The 16,714-nt window shown below is 37.4% G+C and overlaps 1 protein-coding gene across 7 annotated transcripts in view; it reads left to right on the top strand.

The window, feature by feature from the left end:
- ncoa5 (nuclear receptor coactivator 5) overlaps positions 1 to 15,279 on the top strand; it is a 43,892-nt gene extending 28,613 nt beyond the window's left edge. For 4 of the 7 annotated variants that reach the window (XM_063041534.1, XM_063041532.1, XM_063041530.1 and 1 more), the window contains 6 exons: positions 1,630 to 1,753; positions 3,108 to 3,164; positions 5,355 to 5,554; positions 8,570 to 8,884; positions 9,774 to 10,181; positions 12,883 to 15,279. In XM_063041534.1, coding sequence (XP_062897604.1) covers positions 1,630 to 1,753; positions 3,108 to 3,164; positions 5,355 to 5,554; positions 8,570 to 8,884; positions 9,774 to 10,181; positions 12,883 to 13,472 — 1,694 coding nt within the window. In that variant the 3' untranslated portion in view covers positions 13,473 to 15,279. The other 3 variants (XM_063041531.1, XM_063041535.1, XM_063041536.1) reach the window with 3 other exon arrangements.
- Positions 15,280 to 16,714: the final 1,435 nt, after the last annotated feature.

Raw genomic sequence — 16,714 nt, 5'->3', positions numbered from 1 at the left:
AAGCATGATCCAAGAACTTGATATTAGTCTTGATGAAGGATCTTGGCCACAACGTCAACTGTTCACTTTTTTTCCATAGATGCTGCCTGGCCTGTTGATTTTCTCCAGAATTTGTTTGTTATGTGATATAATAGTTTGATGTGAGGCCATTCTATGTTCATCATGCTCATCATGACTTCATTGTTTTCCTGCTATATGCATTACACCTAATAGGCCTACATCCGAAATAGTTTGGTAACCACTTCAAATAGCCCTGTTTTTCTCTTAAGTAACACACAGATTGCTGCCCAGCAAATCTCCTCTCCTCCTCCCCCCTCCCCCCCGCTTATGTTTGTATGTCTTAGAATTATGCTCTCAAGGTAATGTTTTTTCCTACTAATAATTATCTTATTTGCCCAGGATTAACTTTATTCTGCCGCACATTTGCATATTCTATCTACCTATCTATGATTCCCTGAAGTCTGTTGCAAACCTTGCATTTTTTCAGTGGCTTGAATTTATGTGTTTGCATATTTACAAATGGTGCCAAGTACAACAGACTCCAACTTAATAAAAGCAGTGGTCTTTAGGATTGCTCTGCTGGGGAACTTCCTTCTGAATTGCAGCATCCTTGGGGCCCAGTTTTGAAGGCAAGTCTGTAAATAGATAATATAACAAAGCGTATAGCTAAAAAGCAAGTAAGTCATGATGAGCCTGTATAAAGCATAGAATAGCTTCACATTAAAGTATTATCAAGTTTTTGGATCACACTTTAGACAGATGCAAAGGTTCTGGAGGGTAAAGAAGTGATTTATTTATTATTTTTGGAGGTGCGTGTGTATCCTCAATCACAATTCCCTCATCAACCCCATGTTATTTCCTCAAAATAAAGTTCGATCCAGTCCATTAGGCGCAGCTTGGCCTTTAATAAATCCAAGCTAGCTCTCTTTAATTTGTCACTTGTTAATAAAAATTAGTAGTCCATTTGTCGATTGACTATAGATTCTGTCCCTGAATTATTGTTTCCAGAACTTTACTGATCACTGAAATTAAATTGAATAGCTTGTAGTGATTGAGTTTATCCTGTGTTCCTTGAACCAACTGATACAATGGCACATTTGTAGTCCTCACTCTTGGCATGTTTTGACAATCTACAATCTCCTCTGTGCCTTCCCTCTGCAACACAAGAGTATATCCAATCTGGACCAAGTAATTTTATCTTGAAAACTGTAAATTCATAACATACTCAGTGATCAAGGCTGTTTTTTAGCTCACTAACGAGATTTTATTGTGTTCTGGACCTTGTGCCCTTATACAGGATGATCTCTTAATATTCCTATATCTAATTACTGTCCAAAAGTACTGCAGTACAAACCACAGATACACAAATGTTGAACATTTGTGGATTGATAAATAGCTGCTATGCCTCTGTTATCTGCTGTTCAAATCATGCCAATGAACAATTTTTCTGAGATGTAAGACTATATTGCTAGGATGTCTGGCTTCAGGGAAATGTAGGAGTACACTGTCCTATAATGCCTATATACTGAGCTGTTAATACCATGTACTTTTTATTTAGCTTATGTCAAGCCATAATCTGGGTGGGGTAAGCAGAAGCTTTTTAAATTTTGTTCTAATTTTTCTCCCAAGATCCCATGAGAAGAGAGCGCCGAAGAGAAGAATTGTATCGCCAGTATTATGATGAAATCCAAAGACGTTATGATGCTGAAAGACCTGTGGATTGTTCGGTTATTGTCGTCAACAAGCAGCAAAAGTGAGTAAAAGAAAGTTACTTTTCATGATCTTGGGACATGTCAAAACGATATATTTTGGAAACTTATTCAGAACCTTAGAAAAGCTTACAGCATAATAGATATCTATTGGTACTTTGACTAATTGTAAAAAACAATCCATTTAGCCTTCCTCCTCTGTGCTCCATGGCCCTGCAACTTTTTTTTTCAGTTACTTATCCAATTCCCTTTCTGTCTGCTACCATCTGTCCAGTGATACTAGATCTGAATCATTCATTTTCTTTGTTTTTATTAATTAGCTTCATTCCTATTTTTGGCTGCTCCAGTTCCTTTTATTTTGCATCAAGCAAGTCCTACAAGCAACAGTATGATATCATGTGGGCAAAGTATCTTCTTACTGATTATCATGCACCATCTTTGCTGATGGATTGGTATTACTTCATATAGTACAATAAGCAGAACTGCAGTAAGGACACAGAATGTACAAAGATGGAGTGGAGCTGCATGAATATAGGTTTGACAGTATTGAAATGAGTGGACCTCTACTTCATGGAGGCCTGTTAATATCTTCACATGAGCACATTTCCATTTTGTTGTCTGTTAGCATTATTATGCACAATTAGAGTCTTGGAACAGATTTGGTAGTGTGTAACATTATTGTTCAGTATGTCCTTAATTATGAAGTTTTTAAAAATTATCATGAGTAACATGGGTGTATCTAAACAAATAAATTAAGGCACATCTCATGTAAGGTAGTGCACAATTGACACAAGTTAGGTGGCCCCACAACCAATTTTTGCTGCATTTAGTTGTAATGGTTGATGGGTTGTTACGAGTTAACAGCTGGATGAGGGAATGTTGCTGAGAACATAGTTATTCTCAGCAGCACCAAAACCTATTCAATGATTGTAAAAGACAAAGTAGAAGGATTTGTTACTATTGCATCTCTCTTGGCTTCCTCCTAAGGTCCATACTAATATCAGTCTTCAGCTAATTTGATTGGCTGGGATCTATTTATTTGCTAAGTCTACTCTAATAGCATCTCCAAACATATGCACAGTTCTGCTGCCAAGATAAGACAGATGCAATTGGTATATAGGATTGCCACCACCTGCAGGTTCTCCTTTAATTTGAGTTCATTCTGATTTGGAAATAATGTTCCCAGTCACTTTGTTGCTAGTGGGTTGAAACTTGGGTATCTCCTCCCCAAAAGCAGCGGGATTCCATTCACCAGGAGAACTAAATAATTCAAGAAAGCTCACTGTCACGCCCAGAGCAGTTGTGGATTGATAGTAAATTTTTAGAATTATCTGGAATATTTCATGTGCTTAATAAATCTATTTATGATCTGTTAAAAATATGATCCACTGGCTTTAGTTCCGATACAGCAACAAGATCTAACTGGCATTACTGTGAGCTACATCATAGTCACATGTGAGTTTCCCAGCTTTTTTTTTTATTGCTTCTTTTGGTTGAAATTGCAAATTGGTGAGTGTGAAAAATGAATTTTCTTTTACTGGTTGTTTGTTTATGCTCTAAAGATTGGGTGTACTTGTTGCATTTGCTTCGATTGTCACATTCAGAGAACCAGCCAGTGTTCCACCATGAAAACTGTTCAGTTAGGTGAAACATTACTTTGCAAAAGTTTATAAAAGGGAAATGGAACAAAGCAAATCTCAACAGTATACTGTTAGTAGGAGGATGTATTGTATTTTGTATATTTATAAGGTAAGGGTTTAGTTATGACAATTGGTTACAGAACTTGGCACAGTAGAAATAAGAATCCAGTTGTTGGACGTTGGGTTCAAGCTAGGAGAGTTCCACGCGGCATAATTTCTTGGTTTTCACTGATTGTATAAGGACCCTACAGCATCATACAATGCTAGATGGGGGGAAAATGAGTAGGTTATTATCAATGTAGTTTATTAAAAGTGTTCTTTTGAGTGTGTAACTAGCAGTGAAGATGAAGAGGAATTAGTGGATACACAGTATCTAGAAATCCAAAAGGTACTTGATAAGGAACTTGATAGGAAAATGAGCCTTTTCTCTCCGGTAAAAAAAATAGAAAAGTAATTTTTAAACAGAAATGATTGTATGTGGCTATACAAAGTGTTTTTGATGTGCTGCTTCATGAGGTGTAGGAAGGAATCTTTATGGGTGTAGCAATCGGTTACAAAGCAAATGATTACAAAGGATTTGGATTTTAGAAGTCTTGGTTAGAGGGCAAGGTTTTTGTAAGGCCACATTTGGAGTATGGTATACATTTATAAATTGCCATTTCCCTGCAATGGAATTGGTGTATTACAGTTTTACTAATTTGAATCTTGTGATGATGGCATTGTTTATTGAAGAGACATCAAAATCTTCCTATACATTATAGAACTTGAAATGAGATTTAAAACTTAGTTATTAAATATCAAAGAAAAACTCCTCTAAGAAGTTGAAAGTAATGGTTGACAAGTTTGGAAGCCTGAGAAATGAGAAGTTGGCATATATGTGCATCAACCAGACCATTGGGAAGGCCAATTGTATGTCGATCTTTGTTGATAGGGAATTGTAAGACAGTGATATTTTATCACATTCATATAGAGCTGATTACCATGCACGTTACTATATTGCCCAAGACGAATCTACATTAGAAAGATGCAAAATTGGATCAGTTCACAGGGTAAGTCAACAGTTGAATTGGAAGAATCAATGGTCACATTGTAACAGTGGTGCTTGTGCCCGTTTCAAAGCTGAAAAAAAAAATCAATATTGCGCTCTACAGCTGTATGCCCCATTTGGGTTTCATTTCGATTAAGGTTTTATTCAGCATATTCTGGTGAGCCCACAGTGGTACTTCCCTGTTTTATCATTGCATTAAATGCTTAACAAATTACAGCTGGGACTGGATTAATCTGAGTTGTTAGAACTTTTTCTTTGGAATGCTTTGTTAAGAGCACATGGTTCTATTTATCAGACAGAATAGTCTTTAAGTATTTTTGCAACTGTGACTCTGGGTATCTGAGAAAGTATGTTTTGTAGCAGTTGAGATTTATTGAGGCAGATTTTACTATCCATTGGTATCAGTGATGTTGGGTCCTATGCTTTAATTCCATTGGAAAACCCAGTTTCCAGCACAGGCTTTGATCTTAATTGGCATCCTTGATAACTACACATCTGCTGCTTTGGTGTTCCTTCTTGAGTCCAAATGTGAGAAGCACCTACTTAAGCAAACCTCCAAGCTCAGGCTTGTCCTGGAAGAAATGTAACTACTCTTTATTTAGTTTAGATTCAATCATTTTAATTGTGGTTTAGTATTTGGATGTGCCCTTTGAATTTAAATAAATATTTAAATTTTTTTAAAAAGGGGCAGTTCTGATCTGTGAACACAGATTCAGTGTTCAAAGTTGTTATGTTTCTGCTAGGTTAGCTTTGTATGGGCTGGGTCACATGGAAGTGCTATCAACAGAATTCTGTGCAGGAGACCATGCTAAAATAAAGTTGTGTGGCATAAAGTAGTCAACAATTTCATGATAGTAGAATGTCTGCTCAGGTTTCACAGCATTTTTCTGCTATAGTTCTTAATTTGGAGATCTTAATATATGGATATTAATTTTATAAAATTTTGCAATTAATTAGGGAATATGCAGAGTCTGTTGGTCGTAAGGTTCGCGACCTTGGTATGGTGGTTGACTTGATATTCCTGAATACTGAAGTGTCGCTTACTCAAGCTCTTGAAGATGTCAGCAGAGGAGGCACAGCATTTGCAATTGTTATTACTCAACAACATGAAATACACAGATCATGCACTGTCAATATCCTGTTTGGGACACCACAGGGTGAGTTTTCTGCCCTCTTAAGATAGTGTTTAGCATATTTTCTCTGATTTGTATTTGCTAAAATTTTATGTGATCATAAAAAAAAGTTAATCTTTGTATTTTGAGCAGCTTGTTATGCCCGAACTAATTCAGCACAGTGAATGAAAACAATTTGAAGTTCTCATTCCATTTTAATCTTTCAATATCAGTTTAGAACTTGCTGATGAACATTTAATACTGAGTATATTTATTGTCAGGTCATATTTTCTAATGCTGTGCAATGTTCAAAATCTTGGTGAATTGTTTTTGTTGAAGTTTAGTGGTGTGGATGTTGCTGGCAAGGCTAGGGTTTATTGCCTTCCCTTGAGAAGGTGGAATTAAACTACCCCCTTGATTGTTTGACATGAGCAGTTCCAGGATTTCGACAGGGTGGCACTGCTGGTAGAGCTGCCCAGTTTCATCCACCTGGATTAGTTCCTGATCTCACAGTGCTGTTTGGATTTTGCATGGTTTCCTCCCTCAATTGAAAGGCTTGCTGATTCTTAAGTTTATTTTGCCTCGGTAAATAGCACATTTACTGCTTAGGTGAATGGGTGTAAGTTGGAAGGAATAGGATTAGTGCAAATAGTGTAACTAATAGCGAGATATTTCCAAGGGAAACTACAGATTGAGATTCCTTTATCATCAAAACATACAGTGAAATGCGTCATTTGTGTTAACAAACACAACTTAAGGGTATGCGGGGGGGGGGGCGCACATGTTCTGATGCCAGCATAGCATTCCCTCTATGTTCAGCAGAACACAAGCAGCAACAATAACTAAACAAAGCAATAACAGCAACACAACCCCCTTTCCCACCCTCCCAGTCATGTACATGTATGGGCCTTCAACCCAGGACAGGCTGACTCTCAGGCTCACAGACATGGGCCTCCAACCTTCAGTTGCTTGCCTGGACTTGCAGCCTCTTAGACTTATGACCTTTGGGCACACTAACCCAGGGCTGTCGACCTATGGGCCTTGACCTCTGGACTCATTGGCAGAGGTTTTGTAGGGCTCCAAACCAAGGAGTTGTTTTTGGTGGAGGAAATTGCTGGTTTAGCATATGTTGTAAATATAAATATGTTTGAGGGAGTGAAAAAGTGGCTGAATACATGCCAGTCAAATGGGGTGTTTTGTCTAGGATAACATCAAGCTCCCTGTCTATTGTTGGAACCGTTTTCATGCAGTATTAGGTGTTGTTACTGTTGTCAAATATCTTGAGATTGGTTTGAAGTAAATAAAGTTTTGCTTTAACCAATCACATTTTCTGTCAGAATGAATTTTGGTAATGTTTTTGGTTGCATCTTTTGAGAATGATTCATAAAACTCAGTTCAGCTGATAAGTTGAGTTTAAGACTTTCTCATTAAGTTAATTTAAATTGTAGTGCTAAATTTGCTCAAATTCTTTACAGCCAGTCAGTTTGAACAATGCAAATGTCCTCTTGCTGCCTCTTTTTGTTCTTTAATAACAGGCAGAACCCCCCCCCCAAAAAAAAAAGATAGTTTTTCATTGGGATTCATAAGTGCTGATCGTTGTGACCAAATAAGCTTTCTTTGTAATTTTCCACCAATATTTCTTTAACATTATTAGTTTCAAGTCAAATCAAGTTTATTGTCATTTAACGATGTTATGTATATAAAATGTATATTCTTCATCTCCATTTCATCTTTTCTGATGATAAGATGTTCCATAAGAATGCTTTTGAGATCTTCTGTTCTCCTTTACTGTGGTTTTCCCTGTTAATAAAACTGCCAATCAAGCATTCTTCTTCTTTTGTCATCCAAAGCTTTCCATCAATTCCCACATTTAGAGGGCATTTTTTTGTCTCTTTGATGAGGTTCCACCACCAGATGCATCATCATCTTTTCCAGGGTGGATGAATGCTTTGAAGTGCATATTTATTCATATTGATGGGTCACCTGAACTTTCAGTTGTTCCTCATCCTCTTTACTTTTCTCTTTTTGGGTATATAGTAAATTTTTGATAATGCGGCAAACCATACTTCAGAAATCCTGATGGTCCAGCATCTGCTTTATTCTGGAATGTGAGCTAGTCCTAAGAACAAGTGAAATGTGGCTCTGGTTTGGACTCTGTGAGGTTAGAGTTCAGAAAATGGGTAGATTTTACTCAGAGATGGGGTTTTGTCTGACTTCTTGCTGGACTCAAATTGATTGGATTCACTATATAATGTATAATGAATCCACCTTTATTTATAATTACAGTGTAATGTATAGAAATACTTGTCTGGACGTTAATAGCATACAATGAAATGGAAAATCTTTTGGTGTTTCTGAAGCTCAAAGGTGACAAATTAAGATAGTATTACTCTATTTCCTTTGTCCTACCCATTCTTTCCCTATTCTCTCTTTCTCAGTTTAGACCAAAGGCTTTTCACCTGACGTGTCTAACTATGTCTCTTTTTGCAGCTGCTGTCTGGCTTGACTTTCTAGCCTTTTCTATTTCAGACTTCTGGCATCTGTATAGTTTTGGTTTTTCAACCTAAAGAGCAGGATTCTCTTCCGGATATAAATGATGATCTTTTAATTGTTAGTGGGAAATGCAGAAGATTGCTTGTTCAGAAATTGAAGGAATAGTTTTAAATAATTTGACGAGGGAGCGTTTTGTTTAATTTGTCATATACTAATACAGGTTTCGAAGAACTCTTGGGGTTTAAGAAACCAAAACAAGTTTTCAGTGAAAAAAGAACTGCAGATGCTGGAAATCTGAAATAAAACTAAAAAAACACTTAGGTGAAGGAGCATCTGGAGAGAGAAAATAACATTTCAGTTTGATGACCGGACATAGAATGCTTGACCTGATTAATTTCTTACCATTCATTTGTGAAATTCAAGTATGTTTAATGCAATGTGATAAATTTTAGCTTTAGGGTTTGTCTAGATTGGTAAAACAATGTTTTAATTTTGGTTAATCTTGATAAATTTCGGGAATCTAGAATGTTATTAAATGCAATTCTGTTTTGCACTTCTCAACTCTAGAGCATCGTAACATGCCAATAGCTGATGCTATGATCTTGGTTGCACGTAATTATGAAAGGTACAAGACAGAAACGCGTGAAAAGGAGCGGGAAGAGGTTGCAAGAAAGGCAGCAAAAATGGCAGATGAAGTAATCATGCGTGAACGTGAACCTACCCAAGGAGGGCTTGAAGAGCGAGGAAACCCCCCTAGCATCCAGCCATTATTGCACCTACTTGTGGATGGAAGATACCTTTCCTTGGAGGAAATTGATAAAATCATAGAATATCTGAGAGAGAAAAAGGAACGGTTTCTTCGAGGAGGAGATTCTTTGCATGGTAACATTGATAATTTGTATATGCAAGTTCTATGATTTTGATGTGGTTGCAAAAAGAATTAGTAGTGGAGGCAGTGTTTTGACTGTTGTAATGATTATTTGAAGTTTTGAAACTGCAGAGATTATTTCCTGCTGCAGTTGCTTTGTTTGGGAATGTAGCTGCTGAGCATCAAGCTATGTAACCTGCTCAAACTATTGTCAGGTTAGGAATGTGCCCCATTGTGGATGAGAACACCATACATACTCCCGATCTAATTGTCCATGATTTTAAAGAGCATTTAAAGGTGGCATTTCAAACTGGATTTGCTTCCAATGAATGAATAAAATATTTAAATTTAGGACAATTTTTTTTAATGTATTGTAAAATTTATTGAGGAAAGGTGTTTGATAGGAAATTCCTTGAACTTTCCACACATCTATCACCATTTAGTGGTGTTTCTTGTCTGCTCTCTTAAAAAACCTGGCTCTTATTTTAGTATTATGTTTGCCTATCCTAAACTCCCCCAGGATATAAATATTCTTCAATTTCCAAAATCTGTTCGGAATCCTAAAAATATGTATCACTCAGAACCTTTCTTCCACAGACTATCTAGTTATAATCTATCCTTGGAGTCTTGGCAACATTTTCTTGAATCTGATGCATTCCTTATATTCAAATCATGAATAAGTACAGGGAATGTGGTGCACAGCATAGATTTTGTCTTACAATATTAATAATTCTTTCTAATTAGACTACAATAACATTATTTCATCTGCTTGGTCACTAGTTCTCCGATTAAATTATTTGCTTAACCAGGTCTTCAAAAGTAATGTTTTCTTGCTCAGGTCCTTTGTTAAGCTGCTGTAATTCAACATAAGCATGGTTATAAGTGTACTATTTTTCTTGACAGGATCTGTTCACAATCCAGCTCCCATGCAAAGAACAAACATGGGCTCTGTTGGAATCAGTCCACTTGATGCACAACAGTCTCTGCCAAATGCTCAATCTTTGAAGGGAGGTCCACAGGATGCACAAGCAACACAACAGCAAGAGCTGCAAGCAAAGATCCTAAGCCTCTTCAACAGTGGAGCGTCTGGTACCAATACTAATACTGCAGGAGCACAGGGCCCCACATATGGAAGTGCACTAAACACCCAGCCTCAAAGTCGTGCTGGTCAGCTTGGTCTCAGTAATTCTTCATATTTGTCTCAAGCTCAGCAGCGCATGACAGGCCCTAATTCACAACTTCCACCTTTAATAAATCAATCAGTTGCACCAAGAGCCACTGCAATTCGCTCACCTCTGCCTCAAACCCAAGGTATTTATGGCCAGCAGCAACCTCGAGGTCCAAACCCCATCCAGTCAAATGCTTTGTCTCAGGCCCAGAGATCTGGTGTTGCAACAGGTATAAACTTTGATAACCCTAGTGTGCAGAAAGCATTGGATACTCTTATTCAGAGTGGCCCATCTCTTTCCCACTTGGTAAACCAAGCATCTGCTCAGGTACCACGTACTGGGCAACCAATGAACCAGGCTTCTATGGCGTCTTACCAGCGCCACTACTAAGTCTGGGGTTGGGTGGAATTGTCTTTAAAGAAGAGCAGTCAGCACATCTATTGAATCCCCTTAAGGCTACCTGTTAAGGTTTCATAAACAAATGTCGGTATCCAGAGAGTGCTTCAATAAATCTGGTTATTGTTGGGTTTGAAAGTGATTTTAAGAAATCCATAACGATTTTATGGTAGCCAGGAAATGAAAATTTTTATAAAGGCACTCGATATCGGTTGTTACTGTATATAATTTAAAAAAACTGCATTTGTTAATGAACAAGGCCTTAATGCAATCACTCGGTTCTTTATGACTTTAATCTTTTAAAATATATTAAAAAAAAATTGGAAATGTTAGCCAGATGATTGTGTATTAAAGCATGATGCTGCAGTCTGAATCCAATGTTTTAAAATGGGTATTTCCAAAAATGTAACTAAAACCCAGGATAGCAGATCTCTTACAAAAGTAAACAAGTTTTTTTTATATTTTAATGTTTTGCCTCTTTTTTTAATAATTAGATATTACGTCAGACAGGTTTGTGTCGTCATTATAGTTCTGTAAAATTGACTTTTGTAATTTTTATGGTTTTCTGTTACATTTGTGATTTCCCTTCCCTTATGTTCACTCTCTGCAGCTATGAGAAATTGTTTTACGTGCTTCATTTGTAGCCGGAACCATTTGCAGTTGTGGAATGGTGGCTGTATATATTTCTTAGTAGAAATGTTAATGTTTGAGTCACTACTTTCATCTGGTTTGTAAAGAATAAACGTTTCTCTTCCATTTTTCCCCTTTTTATTGTGTATGTATTGGATGGGCAGGAGAATGTTGGAGTCCAAAACCTGAGCAAAGATGGGTGACAGAAAACCAGTGTAAACACATTCCATTCTAAGTATAATAAAAGCTTTTTCCCCACTGCAATATGAACAAGGAAGGTTGAAGAGTAAAGTTAAATATTGAGCAATGGCAAGTGAATCATAACAGCAAAAAAAAATGGTACGGTGGAAGCGAAGATTTTGTTTTTGAAAACCTGTCTGAAATAGTGTAGCAGAAATTGGAAAGTTGACAAGTGGGCATGAACTTTCACTGCAGAAAAATGGGCAAAAGTTGAGATTTCTGAGACTTGGTCTGTCTGAGTACAAGTTGTGAACAATGTGCTTAAGGTCAACTATGAATGTTTATTTGAAGGCTAGATCCTTATTTAAATGGAATCGAACTGAAGATGAAATGAAGAATGGTGCATAATTGGATCACTGTTAATTATCAAAGAAGCCCTTTGGACCTGTGGTCAATAAAAACACCCAAGAAGCTGCAGTTGAAATTTTTCTACAAATATTGCAAGTGGTGTACTGATTATTAATCTGAGGCTAATAGTTCAACATCTGTGATGGGATGTCACTTCAGATTAGTTTGATTCTGTGGAGTCAATATATGGTTTTTACTGTGCATTTTTCTAATCCCTGTGGAAGTTTGACCAGTAGCAAGAGTTCCATAATCCAGAGGATTACAGATACAAGGCCATGCATTTTCGTGTTTAAGAAATGTATTGTCTCATGAACTGTACAAGATCATGACAACCAAAGAGAACACAACTATCAACCAGCTCTTTAAAATGATAATGACCCAGTGAATTTTCTTTGTCACTTCCTGGTCATTGTTTTTAAGTTCTCCTGTTACATGATCTCATTGAACAAGGAAGCCAGTGTATATTACTAGTACATTTATGTAAAAATGCAGCTGCAGCCATGTGATTTTTTTTTCAAAAGGGAATTGTAGTGTTTTTCCTAAACTAGATTTTAGTAAAACCTACTAGAGCACAGGGAACAACTGGAAATTATAAATTTAGAAATTAGTGCACCAATGGTGTATTTTTAAAAGCTATATTAATATAGAAATTAGATCCCATAATATAGTTATTGTGTGCCTGGTTATTTCTATCTTTGATCTTGATGTGCATCAATCTTAAAATGAGAAATGACTGCTCTTATTAAATTTTAGTTTGAATGTCAGTTTTGGGCTTAATTCACGTCATCACGGTGTTTCTTTTGGGTTGGTAAAGATTGGGAAAAGTCATCTTTATATGTAGGTCAAATGTTTAGATTTGGGGTAGTAGTAGAGGGAACAACAAACTTTTCTTTTAATTAGATAAAAGCCGTAGTGTTTATAATAGGATTGTATGGCACAAACAGTAATGTTAACTTTGTAATTCCTTGGAGATTAAACGAAGTACACTGAGGCAGCTGCATTGCTTGAGTTAGAGGAGCTGAATTATATAGCACTGAAAGAATAGTGAGTGATTTCTAACCAAGTTGAGGGATTAATATTGATCATATACATTGCTAGAAGACCATCAAATGCACTGGTCTGCTGCAAGGATATAATTGTATCCAAACATCTATCCCTATTCTGATTAAGCACTGAGTCATCAGTTCCTCTTTTTCTTCTGGCTCAACAGGGTATTATTTATGTTTCAGACACCCAGAATACTGTGTGGATAGCAGGACATGTGATCATCAGCCAGGCGCGTGACAGAGCAGCCACCAAACCGTATGGGATCAATCTTGGCCTTGATAAACTCGGTTTTTCAGTTCAATGGCTGAGCACACCTGACCTGAGATGGTGCCAGCTCCGTGGCTTATTAATTCATCACCTGAGTCATAACCAGCCCCCAAAGTACCTGCTCATTCACTTGGGAGATAATGAGATAGGTTATACCCGGGCTATTGATTTAATATACACGTTGAAAGAGGTGCTGGGAGCTCTGGAAGCCCTACTTCCAAAAACTGTACTGGTGTGTTCAGAATTGCTTCCACTTCCTAGATGGGCTTCTCAACCTGGTGCCCAACTTGAGTCTGTAAGGAAAACCATAAATGGGGTAATGAAGCAATACATGGAATACAGAGGGCAAAGGTTCATAGAGCATCCTTATTTTAACATTGAGTGTGAAGCTCTTTATACTGGTGCAGGAGTTTACTTATCTGATGTTGGTTTAGATTTATTTAATAATACTTTGATGGATCGTTTGAAGTATTATGTAAGTGAAAATCTGATACACAGTATTTAATGTTCCTCCGTGATTAACTGATTCCATCTGTTCCCTGGTGCATATGAGTGGTTGCTGCAGTACTATTTTGACTCTAGTCAAGGTTGGTTCATCTATCAATGTGGAGTTTTATTGAAACAGTAATCTTATACAGCTGCTGATAAACCAATATGGTCAGTGCTCAGTCAAACCAACAAAATGGGGTGCAGCACATCTGCATTTTGTATATTAGCTTATAGACAAGACTAGGAAAAGAAGTTCATGCCTGTTTGAATGGTTTCTTATTTGTAATAAATTTGGGCTAAATAGCCTTTCATTGTTAAGTGGTGTTGTGTTTTTTATTTTAACAGGGCTTCAAAAGCTAGGGTTCAATAGAACAGGACTACTTTAATGATGTCTCGGTGTATTTTTAATCCTGATACCATAATTTTTATTTTGCATTAAACATTGGTGTTGAGGGATGCTGGTTATAACATTTCACTGGGGAAATCAAGGGACAATGTGGGACATGGTGTCGTATAAATGCAATTATTGTGTTCTCTGCCTTTGGTGAGGGTAATTTTGTACAGCCACTCTTTTAGGTAAAGGATTCAACTTGAATTATGCCTGTTTATAAAATGCTAGCGTGCCAAAATAGTAATAAGATTTGTAAAATTTAGTATCTTAATTTGGTTGCATTAAAATGCTGTATTGTGTTTGGAAGTTTCAGACACCCAGAGGAAAAAAAAAATACTTTAAAAGGTAAAAACAAGGCAAATTTGGGGATTTCAATGGATTGTTGCATTTTTCAATGTTTGTATGCCTGTCTTAGTTCCAGGAGGCAAAGTGGTCTGTAATAATTCATAGTAGAAGTGCTTTACTATATAACAACTCAATTTCTGTCAAGTTTTGTCTTAAAATCTTTGAGTGATATAACATGAAAATGGGCCCTTCAGCTAACTGAGTGGCCCAACCATCAGCCATTGATTTACACTAATACTACATCAGTCCCAACATTTACTCTTCCTACCTTTGCATTGTTTCCTCCTAGATTCTATCAATCACAGACCATTTTTAATGGCAAATTAACCTACCAGCCCACAAGTTTTTGGGATGTAGAAAGGAAATGCACACAGAGGGACAATGTGTAAACTCCATACAACCAGTACCTGAGATCAGGATTTGAACTTGGGTTTCTGGCACTGTGAAGTTAGGTCTCTAAATTGATCCTGCACTCTGACACGCTGTTTTTCTAATTGTGCTTATTTTTTTAAATGCTCTGCATTTGATATTTTTCAAGATCAATGGCCAAATTATTGTTAACTCAGAAAAATTAGCTTTAGTGCTTCACATTGGTAGGGTTAGTATCCATGAAACTGTTCACCAGCTCTTCATTATGAAGAAAAAAGTAAAAGTTTTACTATAGAATGTTATCAAGAGATTGTTTTATAAACACAACCTCCATTTAACTCTGAAAGGTCTGACTGATAATAGAGCTGGCACTTTGTGCTGCAAAATATGCTGGGTTTGATGTTGATCTTCAGTGGTCTTTGTATGGAGGTTGCATTTTTTTTCCATGAGTTTCCACTGGGTGCTCTGGTTTCCATCCACATCTCTCAATTGGGTGGCAGAAGAATTAGGGGTATTTGATGGGCATGTGTGAGAGACAATAGGTTACAGGGGAATAGGACCAAATGGCAATGTTTTTGGAGGCAAGCACAGATTAATTGGGCTGAATTATCTGTTATCTGCAAACTGTAAGTATACAAACTTTGTGTAACAGGATATTTTCAAACTGGTATAGTACACTTGCGTACTTAATTAAAATGTGTAATATAATAAAATTAAGGATACCTACATCAAAGTTCAAAGTAAATTTATTATCAGACATCACCATATGCAACCCTGAAAATCATTTTCTTGTGGGCATACTCACTAAATCCAAGAAACATAATAGAATCAGTGAAGGACCTCACCCAACAAAATTGGCAAATAACTGGTGTGCAAATAACAACTGCAAATAGTAAAACATGAGATGAGTTCTTGAAGGTGAATGCATAGGTTGTGGGAACAGTTCAGAGATGGGATGAGTGAGGTTATTATTTTTAATTAGGTTATCACCACTGGTTCAAGAGCCTGAAGATTGAGGGGATATAGCTGTTCCTGAACCTGATGCTTTTGTACTACCTTTCTGATGGCAGCAGTGGGGAGAGAGCATGGCTTGGTTGGTGGAGGTCCTTAATGGATGCTGCTTTCCTGCACCAGTGTTCAGTGGTAGGAAGGGCTTTACCTGTGATGGACTGGGCCATATCCACTACTTGAAGAATTTTCTGTATAAGGGCATCATGTTTCCATACCAGTCAATGTACTCTCTGCCATACATCTATAGACATCTTGTCAAAATATTGGATGTCAAGCCGAATCTACACAAACTAAGGAAGTAGATGCACAGCCATGCTTTCTTCATAATTGCACTTATGTGCTGGGCCCAGGACAGCTCTTCTGAAATGATAACACTGAGGAACTTAAAGTTGCTAGTCCTCTACTTCTGATTCTCTGATGAGGTCTGGTTCAGGGACTTCTGGTATTCCTCCTGAGTCAATAATCAGCTCCTTGGTCTTGCTGACATTCATTGAGAGGGTGTTGTGGCACCACTCATCCAGATTTTCAATCTACCTACTATCCGTGGATTTGTCACAACCTTTGATTTGGCCAATGTCATAAATTTAAATATGGCATTGGAGCTGTACTTGCCACTGCAGTCATAAGTGAGTAGAGCAGGGGGCTAAGCACACAGCCTTGTTCACCTGTGCTGTTGGAGATTGTGGAGGAGATATTGTTAAACTGAACTCAAGTTTCCTCACTGAGGTAAACGAGGATCCGATTGTACAGGAATTAGTTTTGAGGGGATGATATATTGTCCAGTGAAATAGCTGTGGGCCTCTTGTGCCAGTAGGCAAAATGGAGTGGATCCAAGTCACTTCTCAGACAGGAGTTATGTGTTTCATCATCAACCTCTTCAAAACACTTAATACAGTGGATGCAAGTGCTACACTGAGGCAGAATATTGAAGCAGGTCGGTACCTCTGACTGCTGAAGTGAAAGATTAAAGATAGGTGACATTCCAGCCAGTTGATTAACAGAGGTATTTAGTACTCGGCCGTACCCCATCTGGGCAGAATACTTTCCGCGGATTCATCCTGAAGGATGCTCTCACATCCTTCAGAGATTGAAATCGCAGAGTCATCTGGAAGTGAAGCCCCATTGTCACCTATGTTGGTTGG

Source organism: Mobula hypostoma, chromosome 2 (genome assembly GCF_963921235.1).
Source record: "Mobula hypostoma chromosome 2, sMobHyp1.1, whole genome shotgun sequence".
Lineage (NCBI taxonomy): Eukaryota > Metazoa > Chordata > Chondrichthyes > Myliobatiformes > Myliobatidae > Mobula > Mobula hypostoma.
Note: the sequence above shows the minus strand (reverse complement) of the source record. Positions and strands in the feature narration are given on the sequence as shown.